Source organism: Eucalyptus grandis, chromosome 5 (genome assembly GCF_016545825.1).
Source record: "Eucalyptus grandis isolate ANBG69807.140 chromosome 5, ASM1654582v1, whole genome shotgun sequence".
NCBI lineage: Eukaryota > Viridiplantae > Streptophyta > Magnoliopsida > Myrtales > Myrtaceae > Eucalyptus > Eucalyptus grandis.
This window is the reverse complement of record NC_052616.1, coordinates 48,613,190-48,631,423: the sequence shown is the minus strand read 5'-3', so window position 1 is coordinate 48,631,423 and position 18,234 is coordinate 48,613,190. Positions and strand designations below refer to the sequence as shown.

The 18,234-nt window shown below is 36.3% G+C and overlaps 1 protein-coding gene across 1 annotated transcript; it reads right to left on the bottom strand.

Annotated features, from left to right (window-relative positions):
- Positions 1-11,601: 11,601 nt before the first annotated feature.
- Positions 11,602-14,583, bottom strand: LOC104445314. The gene is made up of 2 exons (XM_010059166.3): positions 14,117-14,583; positions 11,602-12,104 (listed from the first exon to the last, which is right to left on the bottom strand). Exons 1-2 carry the CDS (start codon positions 14,423-14,425, stop codon positions 11,916-11,918), a joined length of 498 nt encoding a protein of 165 aa, XP_010057468.2. The 5' UTR covers positions 14,426-14,583; the 3' UTR covers positions 11,602-11,915.
- Positions 14,584-18,234: the final 3,651 nt, after the last annotated feature.

The window sequence follows — 18,234 nt, the reverse complement described above, 5'->3', positions numbered from 1 at the left end:
GTTGAGGAAAAAAGGTTGCACTTTGACGAACAGGACAGCGAGACGAGCGGCAAGGCAACCCACGACTTCGTCCTAGGATTGGGCCCACCGCATTCTTTGTTGGTCTTGCTATGGTCCTCCTATATATATATTATTTGTATGTATATGACTGGGAAATTTCCTTTCTTCCCCCCTTTTTTGGATTTTGGAGTTAATTTGGGAGTTTTGATTTGTTGATTCGGATGGCCAGTGCCAGTTGACAATTGACTAATCACGATGGCACGACGAGCACCTCCGTCATGGCATGGACTCTTGCGAGTGACTCGAAGAGAACTAACAACAAGATTTGATCTCGACATCTCTTACTTTTCATGGTGAAGCTTTCAGATGGTTGATCACTTGTCGCAACTATTGAGGATTTGAAATTTCTAACCCTTTCTAGATGAATAAGACTAAGAACATGGAAATCTATGCACGTATAAGATTTATTGTGGAAGAACCATTAATTATTTACGGTTTTTGGATGATTTGGGATTCTATATGACTATAATATAAAATCGACATGCTAGCTTTATGGGGCTATTGATCATGGACAATCGATTTTGAGGGTCCACGTGCATGTCACACAAAAAGGTATTAGTCACTTTGTTCGGAGTGATTCTTACTTTCGACTTTTGACTCTTTGCTAGATTTTGTTATCAACATATTTTGACATTTGTAAGTAAAAAATGCTTGAAATCTCCAAAAAGGGTTTTATATTAATTATACGTAGCTTTTCATTTAATTCTTTTATAAATTTGGAAATAGGAATAATATTTTAAATTTCAATGGAAAAGTTAAAAAGGGTTGATTGTGACTTTTCAAGAGTACCAAAAAACAAATAAGCATGGCTCGAGACTCAAAATTAGAAAAAGTAAACACGACTCTATAAAATTCTACTATGATTTTGATTCAAATGAGTTCGACCAAAGATGAATTATCATGTGAAATTCACATGATCTGAATCAAAAAGCTTTTTTAAGTCTAGAAATTGTAGATAATTCATGAAATATGGCAACATTCGAGGATACATAGCCACCAACAAAAACAACAATCCTACTCGAAAGGCTATAGCTTAGTCCTTCAGCAGCTAAGAAAAATAGCATCACTGGGCCATTGGCTCACTGCCATTTTGATTACCGACCGGTAAGTATATATATTTAAAAAAAGAAATTCCAACTCAATTTACTTAATTATTTTGTAGTTTTTCAACTAATATATATGTAGTTTTAAACATCATTGACTAATTTGGTCTCTTGGGTGCATAATATGATTAACTCCTTATTTTTTTGTTCATTCTAATAATCAATTTATTTGCTTTTTCAATCAAAACAAAATAAACAAATGAAGAGGATGGATGACACCGTGGTGATGTCCATAAATGTTATGGCGCTTTGTCATCAAGATATAAAATTGAGAGCTAATAGCTCGTTTTAAGAGTATAATTAGGTCTCTCCTTAATCATCCCTATAATTTAAGGCCAAACAAGCTTTAGTACTCTACACAGAAATTAGGTTTACCATGATATTAATTCATAAGGATTAGGGACCGGCTCCATGGACCAATCCGGGAACCGGACCACCGGTCCAATTCGATTCTCGAATAGGTTTATGAAATCAATGGGCGATTTCCAATTCTAATATTTTCGAACCAATCCTTAATGGGTGATTCTTAGTTCCTAGTTCCTATCTTGGAATTACTCATTCAGACCATGCTCACCCCTAGTGTAAACAAGGAGAATATGAATTTCTCATTAGTCATTATTAAATGAGCATGTTGGTTCGAAATTGGGGGGGCTTCCTTCACACATCACACATAATCATCTTTTACAAGTTAACTAGTGGTTAAAAGATCGATATCATGCTCTTCTAATTTCGAACCCATCTAGTGCCCAAATTGTGCCCCCAAGTCTGTACAAGCTTTAGCATATTCAGCAGCAACATATCTAAATCGTTGCAAATTACTATAAGGTAAGTAATGTGACATACTAGCAATCCCCAGTTCTAAAATAATTTACCTTGGCTCTGTAGGTATATAAATGCATGTAGGTTGGAGGAAGTAATCATGATGGGTGGAATCTCATTTCTTGTATGCTTCTACCAATCCCGTGACAAACGACCAAATGGTGTTTTTCAAATTGAAGATCTAATTTGGGTGGTGGGGACAAGTGTGTCGCCACCAGGACTACAATTTTTCTTTCTTAAGGTAGCTAATTATTACATGAAGCTCTCGAACATGTTGACTAATGTCGTACACCTGGATATTATTGTATATACTCGCTCCTTATAGAGAAAACGGCATTGTGGAAAATCTCCAGACAATTTAGCTTTTATAGGTGGGTACAGGCGAACTTGTTTTTTTTTGTCATTTTTTGTTTGAATTATAAGTAGCCGTTGCTCGCTAAACGTCTCCATCGTCCGCTTGCGCACTCAACAGAAAGACACAGTAGTTTTGCCAAAACACCATTAGCCGCAATCACTTCCTCCTCTCTCTACGAGTCCTCACCTAGCGAACTTGGGGTCGCTGCCGCCGCCGCCGCAGACATCTCCGGCGATTCCACGGCCCAACGAGAGAGAGAGAGTTTTCTTTCATGCTTAATTGACGCGTGATGCAAATCCTATGATTTATCAAGCGAGGCCTGCTCATGGAATTTATTGTACATTATATATATGACTGGGAATTTTCCCTTTTTCCCTTTTTGAATTTTGGAGTTAATTTGGGGGTTTTGATTTGTTGCTTCAGATGTCCAGCGCCAATTGATAATTGACTAATCTCGATGGCACAGCGACGCCCCCATCTTGACCACATGGGATGGGCTCTTGGGAGTGACTCAGAGAATTATCAATAGGAATTGATCTCAAGAACTCTTGCTTTCTCGGACGAAATCTCCTAGATTCGTAGTCAGTCAGCACAATTATTGAAGATTTGAAAATTCTAACCCTTTCTAGATGAATAAGACTAAGAACACGGAAATCAATGCGCGTACAAGATTTATGGTGGAAGCATCATCAATTATTTACGATGATTAGATGATATTATCAGGATTCCATATGACCATAATATAAAAACTACCTGCAAGCTTCATGAGGCTAAGAATCATGGACAATAGATTTTGGAGTGTATGTACACATTACTCAAAAGGGTATCGGCCGTTATGAGTGGAGTAATTCTTACTTTCGACTTTTGACTCTTCTCTTGATTATGCGATTAGCGTATTTTGATATTTTTAAATGTAAAAATGCCTGAAATCTCCAGAAAGGATCATACATTAATTATATGTGACAATGTGAATCCCATGGCAAAGGAGAATTAGGCTCTCATGGGCCACTACACAACTGGCAATAGTGCTTCGATCCCATCATGTGATGCGAGCTTGAATCCTTCAACTTGCCGTGCTCTCGGACTTGTCTAGAACTAGAGGCAAAGGCCCTTTGAATATTTCTCGAGAGATTTACTTGTCGCAGCTAGTGTAAATGAGGTTGGTACTAATTTCTTGACAGTCATTTAAAAAAGAAAACGAATTAGATATAAAATGAGCACGTTGGTTCGAAATTGGGGGCCTCTTTCATGCACAATCATCTCTTACGAGTTTTTTTTTTTTGTCGAAGATCTCTTACAAGTTAATCAGTGGTTAAAAGATCAATATCATGCTCGTCAAATTTTGAAACGCATTCAGCGTCCAAAGGGTGCCGCCAAGTTTGTACATATTTTGGAATATACACCAACACCAATATCTAAATCATTGCAAATTACTATAAGGTAAGTAATGTGACGTACTAGTAATCCTCAATCCTAAAATAACTTACCTTTGTCTTATAGTTATACAAAATGCATGTAGGTTGGGCAAAGTAATCATGATGGGTTGGAATCTCATTTCTTGTGACAAACGACCAAATGGTGTTTTTCAAATTGAAGATACAATTTGGGTAGTGGGGACAAGCGTATTGCCACCAGGATTACAATTTTTCTTTTCTAAGTTAACTAACTGTTACATGAAGCTCTCAAGCATGATGCAGACTATTCTGGATAACCTAGATATATCTTATATCCTCGCTCCTTATAGAAAAAAAACCGTCATTGTGGAAAAACTTTAAGACAGTTTAGCTGAAGTGGGTACAGGTGAACTTGTTTTTTCTCTTTTGTTTGAATTATGAGTAGCCGTTGATCGCTGAACGTCTCCATCGTCCACTTACGCACTCAACAACAAGACAAAATAGTGTTTGCAAAAACACCCAAAAACCGCAATCACTTCCTCCTCTCTCTACGAGTCCTCGCCTAGTGAACTTGGGCACGTACGGCACGTGAAGGAAAAGGGGCATCAGGAATGCAAGTACAAATGCGAAATTGATGGTTTCTAGCTGTTGAGATGTTTATAGGCCGGGAAGAAATTCCATGGGCCTTGCGCAATATGGCAATATAATGGAAGAAGGCAAACGTTTGCTGGCCCAATTACCTTTGAAGAGTATTACATATATCCCGCGAGAGTCCAACCAAGCAGCCGATTAGATTGCGAAAGCACACCGCACAAAAACTCTTCCTCTAGTGTGGAAATCTTCGGCCTCCCAACATCTGTGGGACATTTTACATTCAGAATCTTCTCTTAGTATCGCTTGTAGCACTTCTACTGATGAATGAATGAATGAAATGCTTTTATGACAAAAAAAAAAAAAAAAAAAAAAAAAAAAAAAACTTGGGGGCGCCGCCGTAGACGTCTCCAACTACTCCACGGCCCAACTAGATAGAGAGAGTTTTCCTTTGTGCTTACTGGACACGTGATGCAAATCTAACGGTCCATCGAGTAAGGCCTGCTCATGGAAGTAGGAGAAGAGAGAATGAGGATTGAGCGCCTAAATGTTCCATAAAATTACCAATAGATGAGCGCCTCCTAACAAGCAGCAACTACTTCTTGCTCTTTTTTTAAGAAAAGAGTCGTCTTTCACTCAGAAATTAAGAGGTTACTTGGCACGGTTTCCTTAAAAAATTTAACAGTTAAACAGGGGTATTGCGATTTTTATAAGGTGTCTGAGTACCTCCAAAGTTACAACATTATTCACGAAACTATCTCATCTAGATTCAAAAGGGGGATAATTATTCAAAAAGTCCTAAATCTATAGTACAATGTCCAATTTAATCTTAAACCATTTAATTATATCAATTTCACTAGTTTTAAACTTTTTCACGATTTACCAATATAATTCTTCTATCCAAATTTGGTTGGGAATCATTAATATGGATATTAGTCTCCTATGTGGCATGATCAACATTGACATGGACAATTTTTTTTTTAAAAATTTTACTAGTTTAATACCATGATAAACTCCAAATTGGTCCAAATTTATCCGAAATTAATCTTTTGACCACCAAAAACTCCAAAGTGATACACAAATGATAGCTTTTTGAATATTGCCGTTAAATTGCTGATTTGAATGCCAAATGGACTTGCTATCAGTTAATGTGTTAATACCACGAAAAATTCTAAATTGGTATCATGAAAAACCTCAAACTAATACACACATAACACATTTATCCTCTGTTAGGTATTTGAAAATTTACTGTTAAATTTAGTGAGAACTCTAGATTGTCTTCCTCTTTATTGAGTCCTTCGTTATCGTCTTTGTCTAAGACGGTAGAAATTGTGAATACCATTTAGCAAAAACTCTTTAGTGACGCATTTAGTAACCCTAGTGCCACCCATGACAAAATTGCTTGACCAAGCCCCACCATATGGCTTGTGGCATTTCGTGTAAGAGCATTAACGACCGATTAAGCCATTGTGAGTTTTACTTGACCTTCTATCAATACTTCCTCTTAAAAGTGAGCATAAGCAGTATTTTTTAGCAATTGAGTTGGCAACTTTTCTTCATAAATCTAGGGATTCTAACAATTACAACATTCCGGATTCTATAGTTGAGCCATTTTGTCAAGAGTACTATTAGATTTACTAAAAGTGTCATTTAAGAGTTATTGTTAAATGGTATTTGCAATTTCGCCGACCTTAGGCAAAGACGGCAATGAAGGATTTGATGGAGGGAAGATAATCTAGAAATCTTGCTAAATTTAACGGAAATCAATAGAGGATAATTGTGTCGCGCATGCGCCAATATGTGATTTTTAGTGATTCAAAAATTAGTTGAAGTAAATTTGTCACAAATTATAAATTTATGATAAATTTGTAATGGGTGTATCGGTTTAAGATTTTTTGTAATATTAGCCCATTAATTAATCCACGTGAACTTGCATCCAAATCGGCAATTTAACAACAATATTTGACAAAATTAACGGAGGGTAAATATATCACCCGTGTACTAGGTTTTTTAGTAAAAAAATAGTTTTAAGTAAATTTATTACTATATACCATTCTTAGGTTTTTCGTGATATTGATCTTTAAAAAAAAATTGAAAATTTTCTTTCATTTTTTCATTTTTTTTTTTTTCTTATGTCCTTTATTTGATTGCCAAGCCTCAAAGAGGCCCCCTTGCCTAGGGTGGTCTAGGCAAGGGTGAACCTTGCTAGAGACCACAAGGGTCAAGCTTTTGCTAGAAGCCACGACGGCGGTCCTTGCCTACCAGAGGATAATATTGATAAATTATCAAAATGCTTAAAATATTTAAAATTGAATTAGCCGCTCCATTAAAATATTATAGTTTTAAATCATATATTACTAAACATATGGATTATAATACTTGACAAGCCCAACATTCTGAAAGGAGCCCGACAAAAGAAAAACCATTATGAGAGGAGCTCTAAATCCACCTTCCTAGTTCCTAGTCTGGTCGGAGGCACATCATGTCCGGCTAGACTTGGGTGCAAAGCTAATTGATTTCTTTGCGACCTGACATCAAGTGGCAGGTAGGGGTGAGCAGCGGGTCTAGGGTCGACCACCCGGACCGACCTGGACCGGCCCAACCCCGCCGGGTCTGGTCCCGGTTCCCAAGGGGACTGGGTCGGTCCTTGGTCCTGAAATTCCAGGACCAACACTGTGCGGGTTGGTCCTCGGTCCTAAAAGTTTTGGGTTGGTCCAACCTGGACCAACCCCGTATATTATATTATATTATTTATAATTCTTTTATATATTCAAACCTAAGTAAAATGGCTATTATATTATATTATATTATATTGAGATGTTGTAACAATAGCACTAATAGTAATTTCAATTTAAAACTTTTGTTAAGTATTAATTATGCGTCGTTTGTTTTGTTTTCAGGTGTTTAGAAGTTCAAGTGAATTAACAAGATGTGAAGTTATATATTCATAGTTTATATTAAGTATTTTGAACTTTTTATGGTTTAATTGTATTTTACTAATGAATTTCAGCTACACTTTGCTTTTCAATTTGTGTCAAATGGTAGAAGTTTTTGAAGAGTAGAGTAGTACTGCAATTGCTACGGTGATTTGCTAGTCAAGCGGCGTGAAGCTCATTTTTTGGTTGAGTGGACTCTACATGATCAAATGCTAGTCAAGTGATGTGAAGCTTTCGACCAAAAAAAAAAAAAGTGGTGTGTAGCTCATTTTTTGGTTAAGTGGACTCTGCATGATCAAATGCAGGAAAATGCTTTTGCATATGGTGTTATGAATATTAAAGATAGATGATTACAAGAACTTTCCATCTTGTCTCATATCTCGATGAGCGGTTAGCAGGTACAAAATTTCTATTATTGTGTCATCTTAAATTTGCTAAATATGTATTGGTATTTATAATTTAGTTGCACAATGTCGCATTGTCGATGGATGTGTAATTTGAATTTGTAGGTTTGCTTTTTTATGGAGTATAAAAAATAAGACGAAAAAAATTATCGATCGGTCCCGGTTGACCAGGAACCGAACCGAACCCATTGGGTTGGTCCGGTCCTTGGTCCTAGGCTCAATAGGGTCGGTCCTCGGTCCTAAAATTGAGGACCGACACCGCGGGTTGGTCCTAGGGTTAGGGGTGGCCGGGACCAACCCGGACCATGCTCACCCCTAAGTGGCAGCAGCTTCGAGGAGGAACCCAGTTTGAAAATCCAAGTGTTTTGAGGATTGGGATCTCAACAACTTTGACACTCAAACAAATCCTGTAATAACCTTATTTACAAATAAAATGAAATGGGACATATGTAAAGATTATAAAGCTTAATGATAGCACCTGCTATGCAATCATAGCACCAAAATCACAAAGATAATAATCCCAAATCTATCTCAATCTTTCCGTAGATTTGATCTCGCATCACTCATTTTGCTACTTAACACGTTCTCCAATTGAACCCTAAAAAACTGGCCTCTATGATTAAAAAGACAATATGCATTCAACTTAGGACAATTGAATGCATTAAATTTATAACTCGACTGAACCTGAAGATTTAAATATAGAAAAGTAATAATGGACAAGTTCGAGAATAAAATTCGATCTCAACCTCAAAGTCAGGTCTGAATGATGATCATCTCTGACTCGAAAATAACACCTCTCTTTAGTTGAGGGTGTAAAGGTTTCCTCATGAGATTATTTGAACTCAAATCCTATGGAAGGCAAATGAGCATGAGACCATTGTGCTAGCCGCTCTCTCTACTAATGTCTAATCGGTTTTATCGTGTCGTCATCGGTGATTTTCTAAAAGATAGACATGTGAATTTTTTTTATTAGATGAAGACATGATTTAATATTCTCACGTCCCCCTCGTACAAAGGGTGGACTTTGGTCTAAGGTTTAGGAGTAGGATGTTTAACTTAAATACCATATAAAATGTTGTGGGATCACCAACAATTTATCCAAAAACTTACATCATTAGATGAACACATGATTTAATATTTAAATGCTCTAACAAGTGAAATAACACTCAACCTCAAACAACCAAGTAACGAGAGTTAAAGTGGCAAGTAAATCAAGACAAATCAACATGAAAACTTGCTGCCGCCAAACTCAAGTTTCCTTTACCGCCTCACTTTATGCACGCTCATCATCGCCCGCATGCAATGGATTTCATTTTACGTGGGGCCAAATAAAATTTGTTCTCACTTTTGATTGACTTATTAGTCATATGTCACTGTCACATGAGGTAATTATCACAAAACAGAGGGAAAGAGACGAGAAAGAGGTTGTTGTCTTTAAGCTTCTGCTGCTCATTTGTAAGATTTGAGATTTGTCTCTGGGTGATAATGCAAATACTAATCAAATACTTGTAATCAAGTAGGGTTTGGTGTTCATGGTCATGAACGACAAGAAACACTTGCTTCTCCTTCGGTTTTCCATGCCGTGATTTTCTTAAATGACAAGCTTTGTATCCCGACTTACACGAGGAGTGTAGAACGCCGAAACTTCCACATCAATTAAGTGAATCTCATTGCTCAATTCTTATTGTCCGAAAAGGTCGTGCACTAGACAATGACCGCACCTAGATTCACGCTTCTGCTGTGTCATTTCTTGGGATCATTCTAGACCCTTTCTTATATGTGCCTCAGGAAATATATTTTTTATTTGGATTTTCAGTTCTCGAAACTAATCTCCAATTTAGTGTGCGTTTGTTTCACTGCAAATTTCATGTAAAGACAAATATTTTCCATGATTTAGGAAAAATGATTTATTTCTTACCGAAGGGAAAATCATTTCCTCCAATTTAAACTTGTTGTTTTGAATTTATAGGAAACGCTTTATGTATATCTATTAATTTTTTGTCATTCAAATAACATAAAGTTGGAAAATAATTTCCCCAAAACAGTTTTCATTAAAAGAAGATGACCATTAATTCTGTCGTCATCCTTGTTTTTCCGAATGAGAATTGACTTTCAATCCAAAATAGATATTTTTCCATAACTAATTTCTGAAATAGATCTCTCTATAAGCTATTTACCAAAATAGGTTTCTTATTGCCGTGACAGTTGTGGTGGAGATTACCTACTAGTCATCGCCACCTTTATCCTATCACAATTACTCTATTTTCAAAAGTGTTTAAATTTCTATAACTTTTCCCGATCTTTTCTTTTCCGAAATCCCATCCATCATAAATAATTAAAGTCACACAGATTTAACTTTAAAAAATATGAATATAATTTTGAAATACATTTTAGAATAATTATAATAAGGCAACATTGAATAAATTGTTTCACTTCGAAAATTTAAAGCACATTTAAAAATTAAAAATTAAAAATTAAAATTTAAGCAACCTTATAACATGTTTGTTTTATTAAATATTAGAATTTCACAATATTCGTTGTAGAATTATTTCATTAAGTGAAATTCCTCTTAAAAATATAATTCATTGAATGTGAATATTTCCATTTCTTGAGAGCAAATAAAATTTGATATAATTTTAAGTATAAAATCATTTTCATCATGCAAAGTTTCTTTGAACATATACATTTCACTTAATTGAAAGATTACAATGAGACTATATCCAATTAAAAAAATTAATTTACCTAGAATTCCTGGTTTGAAAAAGGAAGACAAAGAAACATGAGAGTTTTTGTGAAAAAATCATAATAAGATAGCTTATTTATATGTAGCTTATAGAAGTAAATAAAGTTGGTCCATTTAATTAAATTGAAGTAAACTGAAATATTTTAGATAAACATATGGTAAATCTAAAAATTTGAACAAAATCACATGGGATTTTTTTTCCTACTTTTTTCCCTAACTTTTGTGACTAGATTATCCCCTGTCATGCTGTAGTTATTTACCAATAGAAATAGATACTATGAACCTATGATATTACAATATTATGATATTTTCCAATTATATAGGCACATTGTAATGCACCAGAATCGGAACCCCTTTTTCTTTTTTTCTTTTTTTCCTTTTTGGGCTTAGGTGAATTAATTTTATTCACATGTTCCGCAAACTAGCTCATATATAAATTAAAATATATGACATGATAAATATGGTAACACCTTTGATTATGAGGATGACTCTATGTGTCACGTCTTTCATTTTAGAATAGATAAACAAACCGATGCTTATTGCAATAATTAAACGACATAAGTAAAACAAAATGGATATCTTTGATTTTAACTTCAATCGGCTATACACTGAATAATCTATGTATTCTTGATATGGATATCTTTTTTTTTTTTTTTTTTTTGAGCAAAGATATGGATATCTTTTCAAAAAGGTCTTTTATATTATGTATCTCCGTTATTAAAATCAGTATATAAAACTAAATATATATCTATATCAAGGGCTAGTTATCTTTGGAATAGGGTATAATCTTCTCTTTCATTTTCAAATTGTAGTTTCGGTGTAATTTTCCTACTAAGTCAATTTTCACTTTTTGTTTTGACCCAAAAAAAAAAATATCACTTTTAGCAAAAATATTATTATAAGAAGAAGTTCAGTAATTGATAAGATATAACAATCTCTAAATTCAATGACCTTTTATGTGTTCGAAAAATGCCTTTCAAATTCTTTTATCCACATATTGAATTTCGAATTGGCTTTATAATGGGTGCAAAATTTGCTCTGGCTTTGACTATTTATGACAAATCAAATTCTGAAAGGAAGTAAATATTATGCGAAGCGTTAGAAGTTGTGCTAGGTTTAAGAGGGCGATGAGCGACCCTAAAGCCTATTTTTTATAATATAGTTTTGTAAGAAATCTATTTTGATGAAAAGGTCAATTGCCAAAGTACCAACCTGCCAGATGACAACATTCTTCAAAGATGGACTATGCATTACTAAATCTCATACAGGGCTTCTCTGCAACTTTGCAGGATGATTCGAATAAATTAGCCACAGGCCTAACCTCGAGAATCTTATGTACATCAAATACAAGAGCTCAGGAGTAAAAAATAGAGCATCCCAACCTCTATCTCCGGCAGACATGCTTCCGGGTTTGGGGTGCCGCTTCTGAGAGCTGGCAACTTGTGCTCTGAACCTATCGTAAATCACCACAATCCTCGCAACGAAATCTGCCATTCCCCATGTCTGCTTGTTATTGAGCGGAGGATGAGCTTCTGTTCGAGCTAGCGCCTTGTGCTGGATGATGAGGGAAGGGAAGGTGTTGATGGAGAGGCCAGGAGGCGCGCTCTGGTGGGCAAGGCACGGGAGCTGGGCGTGCGATGAAGGTCGGAATATTGTCTCCCGGCATAACAACGGAGACGCCGCTTGTGTAGACAGTCATCTGCAAGTACGACATCCATTTAGTGCTATGTAAAGCATGTCAAAGCAAATGTTTTGTATGCGATGGCGATTAACTGACACAATGGAGCAACAGCTAGATCTAATCAGGCCCTTATACAACAAGGGCTCAATACAGCAACATAACAGAAGATCGCATTGGTGCAGCAGCCACTGAGTTTTTTAGTAACAAATTGCAGCTAGATTTGGGTATTATGTCGACTCTGTATCGGGTATGGAAAGCTTTGGTACTAGGCAGTAAACGAAACAGGACACAAAAAACTTCACAAACAAATCACGGGCATCAGTATAGCCAATATCTTGAACAGAGAGAACATCTGTCAACAAGAACATGTCGCGCGATAAAACGTCCGCCGAATTGCAATCTAGTATCCCCAGTCATCACTGCGTTAATATTTCTAAACTGTAGCATAGCAGTAGTTCGAGGGCAGTGAAATCATCTTCTTGAAGAACTACTTCAAACCTGCTTGAAGAACTACTCAAGTTTTCGCTCTCCTCATACAGAAACAGATCTGTCTTAATTAATTACAATTAACACCTTCTTGGTTCGAAATTGGGCCTAATGTCGTACTGAAAACCCCTACATTTTCGTCAATGTCATGCTGCTTTCACGGAATAGACAATTCGAACTCTGCCATGCGCCACCTGCCATCTCCTGATGCAGGTGCACAAATATAAAAATGCCTTTTCCGACACATTCTTCATGGTAAAGCAAAGACTTCACTTACTGGCCAGACAAGATGCAAAGTTATGGGCTCTGCCGCGAATAATTGGACAAATTCGGCCAAAAACAATTCATGCTAGACCACTCTATTGGCTTCATAAGTGCTTGAATCCTAGTAATGATGGAAGCTTTACACCACACCTTAACTCAGATTCCAATAGTATAATACCCTAACCCTACTAAAAATAATAAAACCACAAAACGGGACTTCTCAAAAAGGTGGTATATCTCATCCCTATCTTGATTGTGCTAGCTGCTGGTTCAGATAAAGCAAGAACTTAAACAAAGATTTGCACTTCACCACAATCATGTTCTCCTTTCTTGGTCAGTGTGAGAAGGAACAGCAGAGGATTAAAAAGGTCCAATCGTCTTCAATCGACATTGATGGTGCTAAATGACCAAAAGATAGTGAGGGAGCACATGAGTTCTTTATACAATGTGGGCATATCACACTTTAGATTTTCCATATCGCAACGCAGTTGTATCCCTGATAAAAAAGTTCAAGTAACTGGGATAGACAAGGGGAATCATGACAGTGTTAGTGCAAAGCAGTGTCAGCCGTAAGTCTCGTAGATAACTTTTTTTACTCACGAGCAATGACAATTTTAGCGCAAAGGGTTCCCTGTTTGACGCCAACATCATCCAGTTGACTAAGAGAAAAAGAACAAAAGAGAGGACAGAAAACAGAAAAAGGAGACGAAGGGGGTAAAACCAAGTTCACCAGTAAAAACAAAAACCACAGTAACATGGGGAGAGAGAGAGAGAGACTAACATGGGGAGAGAGAGAGAGAGAGAGAGAGAGAGAGATGGAGCCTTTGCATCGAGACTTTGTCAGGCCACTAATGAGAACACCGTGCAGCGAATGAAAAAGGAAAAGGGAAAAGGGAAAAGCCAATAACATCCAGAAAATTGTCAGAAATGATCCCAAACCAAAGAGCAAATCAGCCCCATAGCAAATGCCATCTCCCATGGCCGGGATCCGCTCCCAACATCATCCTTTGGAAACACCCGATTTCCCATTTGGCTCATCAAGAAAATTTATGTCCCGGAGACGAAGAACAAGAACAGAGAAAGCAAGAGAAAATCTCTCAAAATGCGAACCCAGCAGAGGGCAGAATGTGCTCTGTCCTCTGCTAAGATTGCAGTTGAAATGTTACTCAGAACATAAACGAGCTTAAAAAGGACTGATCCCGAAAACCAGAGCCAGAAAAGAAAGAGAACAGCGAAAATGGAAGTTCAAAAAACAATGCCTTCGCTTGAACCGAACTAACCTTCGGGGAAGGGTAATTGAGCTTCGGGTTGAACCCCATCTGGGACTCGAGGTCGCCGCCTCCTCCGCCGCCGCCTCCGCGGCGCCCCGGATCGCCCCCGGCGTCTGCGGCGGCGGAGAACTCCGGGGAGTTGGTCCGGAGGAAGCGCTCGAAGATGGCCATGACCAGGAACATGGAGATGAGGATGGCGGTGGCGACGAACCCGAACGACACCGCGTTGACCGAGTTGTCGAAGTGCCGCCAGTGCTCTTGCCTCACCGCGGGAGCTCCCATCGGCGACCACCCGTCGGACCACTTTGAAGCTTCCATCTCTCCTCGCCGTCGCCGCCGTCCGTGTCACCGCATTGCACTGCCTCCGGCGGGGGGAAGAGAGAGAAAGAGAGAGAGAGAGAGTTTTGGGAGGTGGAGAGGTGCTTGCTTGAGCTGCTTCTCTCTCTCTCCTGGAGAGTGTCCTCTTTATGACGACAAGCACGGAGGGTCACTTCTATAGCCCTGGAAAAAGAAAGGGCGCTCGCTTGCAATTCTGTTCGCGTGTCGTGATCGTGTTCACGAATTGTATCGATTCTAAAAAAACTATTGACTTTCGAGTTTTGTAATTCGAAAGAAAGTACGAAAGTACAATTGAATTTTAAAATTTTACAGAAATGCTTGTTAGGATACAGTTGCACGTCATAACGAATTTTAGAAGTCGATTGTATTTTTTATTTCGAAAGTTTTAAAGCTCGATGGCACTTTGTGATAAGTTTTAGGATTAGATTATACTTTTTGAAAATTTCATAATTTAATTGCATATTTATGATAAATTTTAAGACTTGATTGTAATTTAAAAATCAATTGTACTTTCGTGATAAGTGTTAGGAGTTTTAGTTTATTTTTGAAATATAAGAATATTAGAGATTTACGTGTTATGATCTAAATGTATAATGCCTATGCAACAAGAGAGCTGGTTCCCAAGATGTACCAACCAATTATATTATATATGTCTTCACTTCGTGATAAGTTTTAGGATTAGATTATACTTTTTGAAAATTTCATAATTTAATTGTAGATTTATGACAAATTTTAAGACTTGATTGTAATTTAAAAATCAATTGCACTTTCGTGATAAGTGTTAGGAGTTTTAGTGCATTTTTGAAATTAGAGATTTAGGTGTTATGATCTAAATGTATAGTGCCTATGCAACAAGAGAGCCGGTCCCCAAGATGTACCAACCGATTATATTATATATGTCTCCTTTTATATCATATTATATATGTCTACTTTTACGAGCTCAAACTTAAGAGGCATTCTCCACGTTTTGCATTTCAGATTATTAAATTAAGATAAAATGTGGTAATTCGTGTAATATATAAGGTTTATCGTATAATGTCATATTTGGTTTTTATCTAACAATCTGTATTGTATCCGTATCGCGTGGATAGGTTGTGTCCAACATTACCGGCCCTAAAATTTCAATTATAATGTGTCGTGATTTTAACACGTCATATAAATACTTTAAGTGTCTTTTTTTCTTTTTTTCAAACCATTGCCGCCATAAAATCTTTCAGTGATCCAATGGCCGAAAGCCCCAAACAACTTTCCCAAGATATAAAAAGCATGATATCATTGAGTAATTGACTTTAACATTTCTATGATGTAATGGACTTGATTTAGGAATTGACATGCACAGCTTAATACTAAAGGCAAGGGCCAACAGATGGAAGCTTTCCCAAACATGCCCGAAATATTTTCTCCATAAAAACAAACGAGATATCAAAATTCTTTGAGCACTCGATTGATCTTGTTACATATGATGTCTCATCATTTCATGCACTCCAAGTAATTATTGAAACTCACGAGTTCAATTTTGCAGGACTGATCTCATTATTTCTGGTGGAACGATTTCAATCGGTGGAGAAATTTAAATTGACAAAAATATAAAGTGAAAGGAAAAATACTTTGCTCGATGAAGTTATAGTCCATATAAACAGTTTTCTATAGATTTATTTCTTTTTACTTAGTTCGATCATATTTTCACGACCTACGACAAGCACAGAACTAATCGACGAAGCCTTTTTCCATGAAAATTCAGTTGCTCCAAAAGCATCTAATATAATCGTGTTCTCAAAAATTGACGTTTTCAGTTACAATTTTAAATTGAAAGCTTATTTTTGTTGATCAACGGCTATGATGATAAAGATATACACACATGAGATAAAAGATGAAATAAAGGACCTTCGTATCTATGTTATGCGGAGAAGAAAAATGAGAGTGGTAAATGCATTAACGTAGCATATAGAAGACTATGCCAAACACAACTTTCCCTCTTTTGTCGATCCTGTTTGCATTTTATCAATCTTTTCTTGCTTTTTCTTCTATTTCGATTTAAATTTGAGAGCTCTTTTCTCCCGATATGGTTCTTGATTTAAGAGTTTGAACTCTCTTGATCTAGATCTGAATGTTATCCTCTTCCGATATAGATTTGGAAATTTAATAAAAATATATTTGGGGATTCGACACTTCTCTACTCTATTTGTGTACAAGTCCTCCGCCCCTGGCTTTAATGATGATCGCTAGAGTTTTTGCATCTCTTTGAATCATTTTGAGTAATGAATATAATTTTTTTCGACAAAAGAAAGTCTATTAATCAATCCCTATCTATTTTGCCTCCAAAATCTGTAAATTGAAAAGAAAAAAAAAACAATTGTTAGCATATAAAAGTTACGAAAGAAAATTAAGTGCATCCACATGCCAATGTATTAAATTGTGTAAAGTTTCATTTACGCGAGCTTACATTATAGTCAAACGGCGAACGTCACAACATTAATAAAGAGCAAAACCACATACCAAACAGGCACATAGGGAATTCCATTTGGGAATAAATATAGGAACAAAGCCATGTTTTCCTTCCTCTCTCGCCTTTTATCTTCCTGCCCAAGGCGAAGACAATACTTTTTTTTTTTTTTTTTTTTTGGTTGAAGTCAATACTTGAAAAGGCCTGAACAAATTTGACAGTCAAAACAATCGCTCAAATGGAAAAATTACCAAAAATATTCAAAAATTATTGTAATTATGTCAATTTATTCTTAAACTTTTTTTTTTTTTGCTAAACGAGTCATGCACATTTTTGTATTCATGCCAATTCATTTCATTTGGCAAATTTTGGCCGGAAATCGTTGATGTGGGTGCTGACCATCCTACGGTATTATTGGATGTGGATAATTTGTTAATAATAGATTAATGCTCTTGTTTATTTTATATTTTTCCTTTTTTTTTTCTCTTCCTTTCTTTCATTCCCTTTTTTTCCTAACCACCAGCCGGAAATTTTGACCATACTTTTGTGTTACCAACTGTATGAAATGCGGCATTTATCCTTCAATTATAGACCTAAAAGTTAGGAAAATCTTTCAAAAAAGCTACTCGTTTCATGGTCATATGCCACCTTATGCTTCCATGAGAAGTTGAACTTTCAAGTAATTATTCTGAGAAAAGATCGTAAGATTTTCAGAGTAAATGAAAGTTAAAGCAGTTTTTTTTTTTTTTTTTTTTCCAGGAGTAAAGATTGCTTTGGCCAACAAATGGCGAGGGGACAGGAAATGATAGACGCCGAATTAATTGACTTGTGCCCTTGGGCTTTGGGGTCCGAACGTGCTACTTGATTTGATGCAAAGGGGCTTAATAATTCAACTGAAGAGTGCAAGAGAGAGAAAGAGAGAGAGAGAGAGAGAAGATTATGATGGACTTTTGAAATGTCCGAATTTTTAATTTTCCGGCGAAATTCCAAACATTATCCAAAATTCAAAGAATTACAGGGAATTCATTTGCGAGGGCTTCAAATATTTTACATTTTGGAAAATGTCAAAATGTGTGTATTATACAAATTGCAAAAGAGCAAAACGTAATATTCATTCCGAATATGTTTGAGTAAGTGATTACAAAATTCACTGAAGATCATTGACTATCATATGAAATTTATCTATTATTCTTTTTTTGTTCATGTTGAGGCAAGAAATAAATTAATTAAATTGTTTGCGTCACCATGTTAATATTAAGTAGTATTTGATCAGCACCACAGGTTACCACTAGTCTATTCAGTCACTGTTCGACAAGATTCGTCCATTTGGAGCTATTAATATCAT

Coding starts and splice junctions, on each gene's coding strand:
- LOC104445314 (XM_010059166.3), bottom strand. CDS start 14,425: ATGGAAGCTTCAAAGTGGTCCGACGGGTGGTCGCCGATGGGAGCTCCC. Junction 12,105..14,116: donor TCAATTACCCTTCCCCGAAG/GTTAGTTCGGTT, acceptor TCGTACTTGCAG/ATGACTGTCTACACAAGCGG.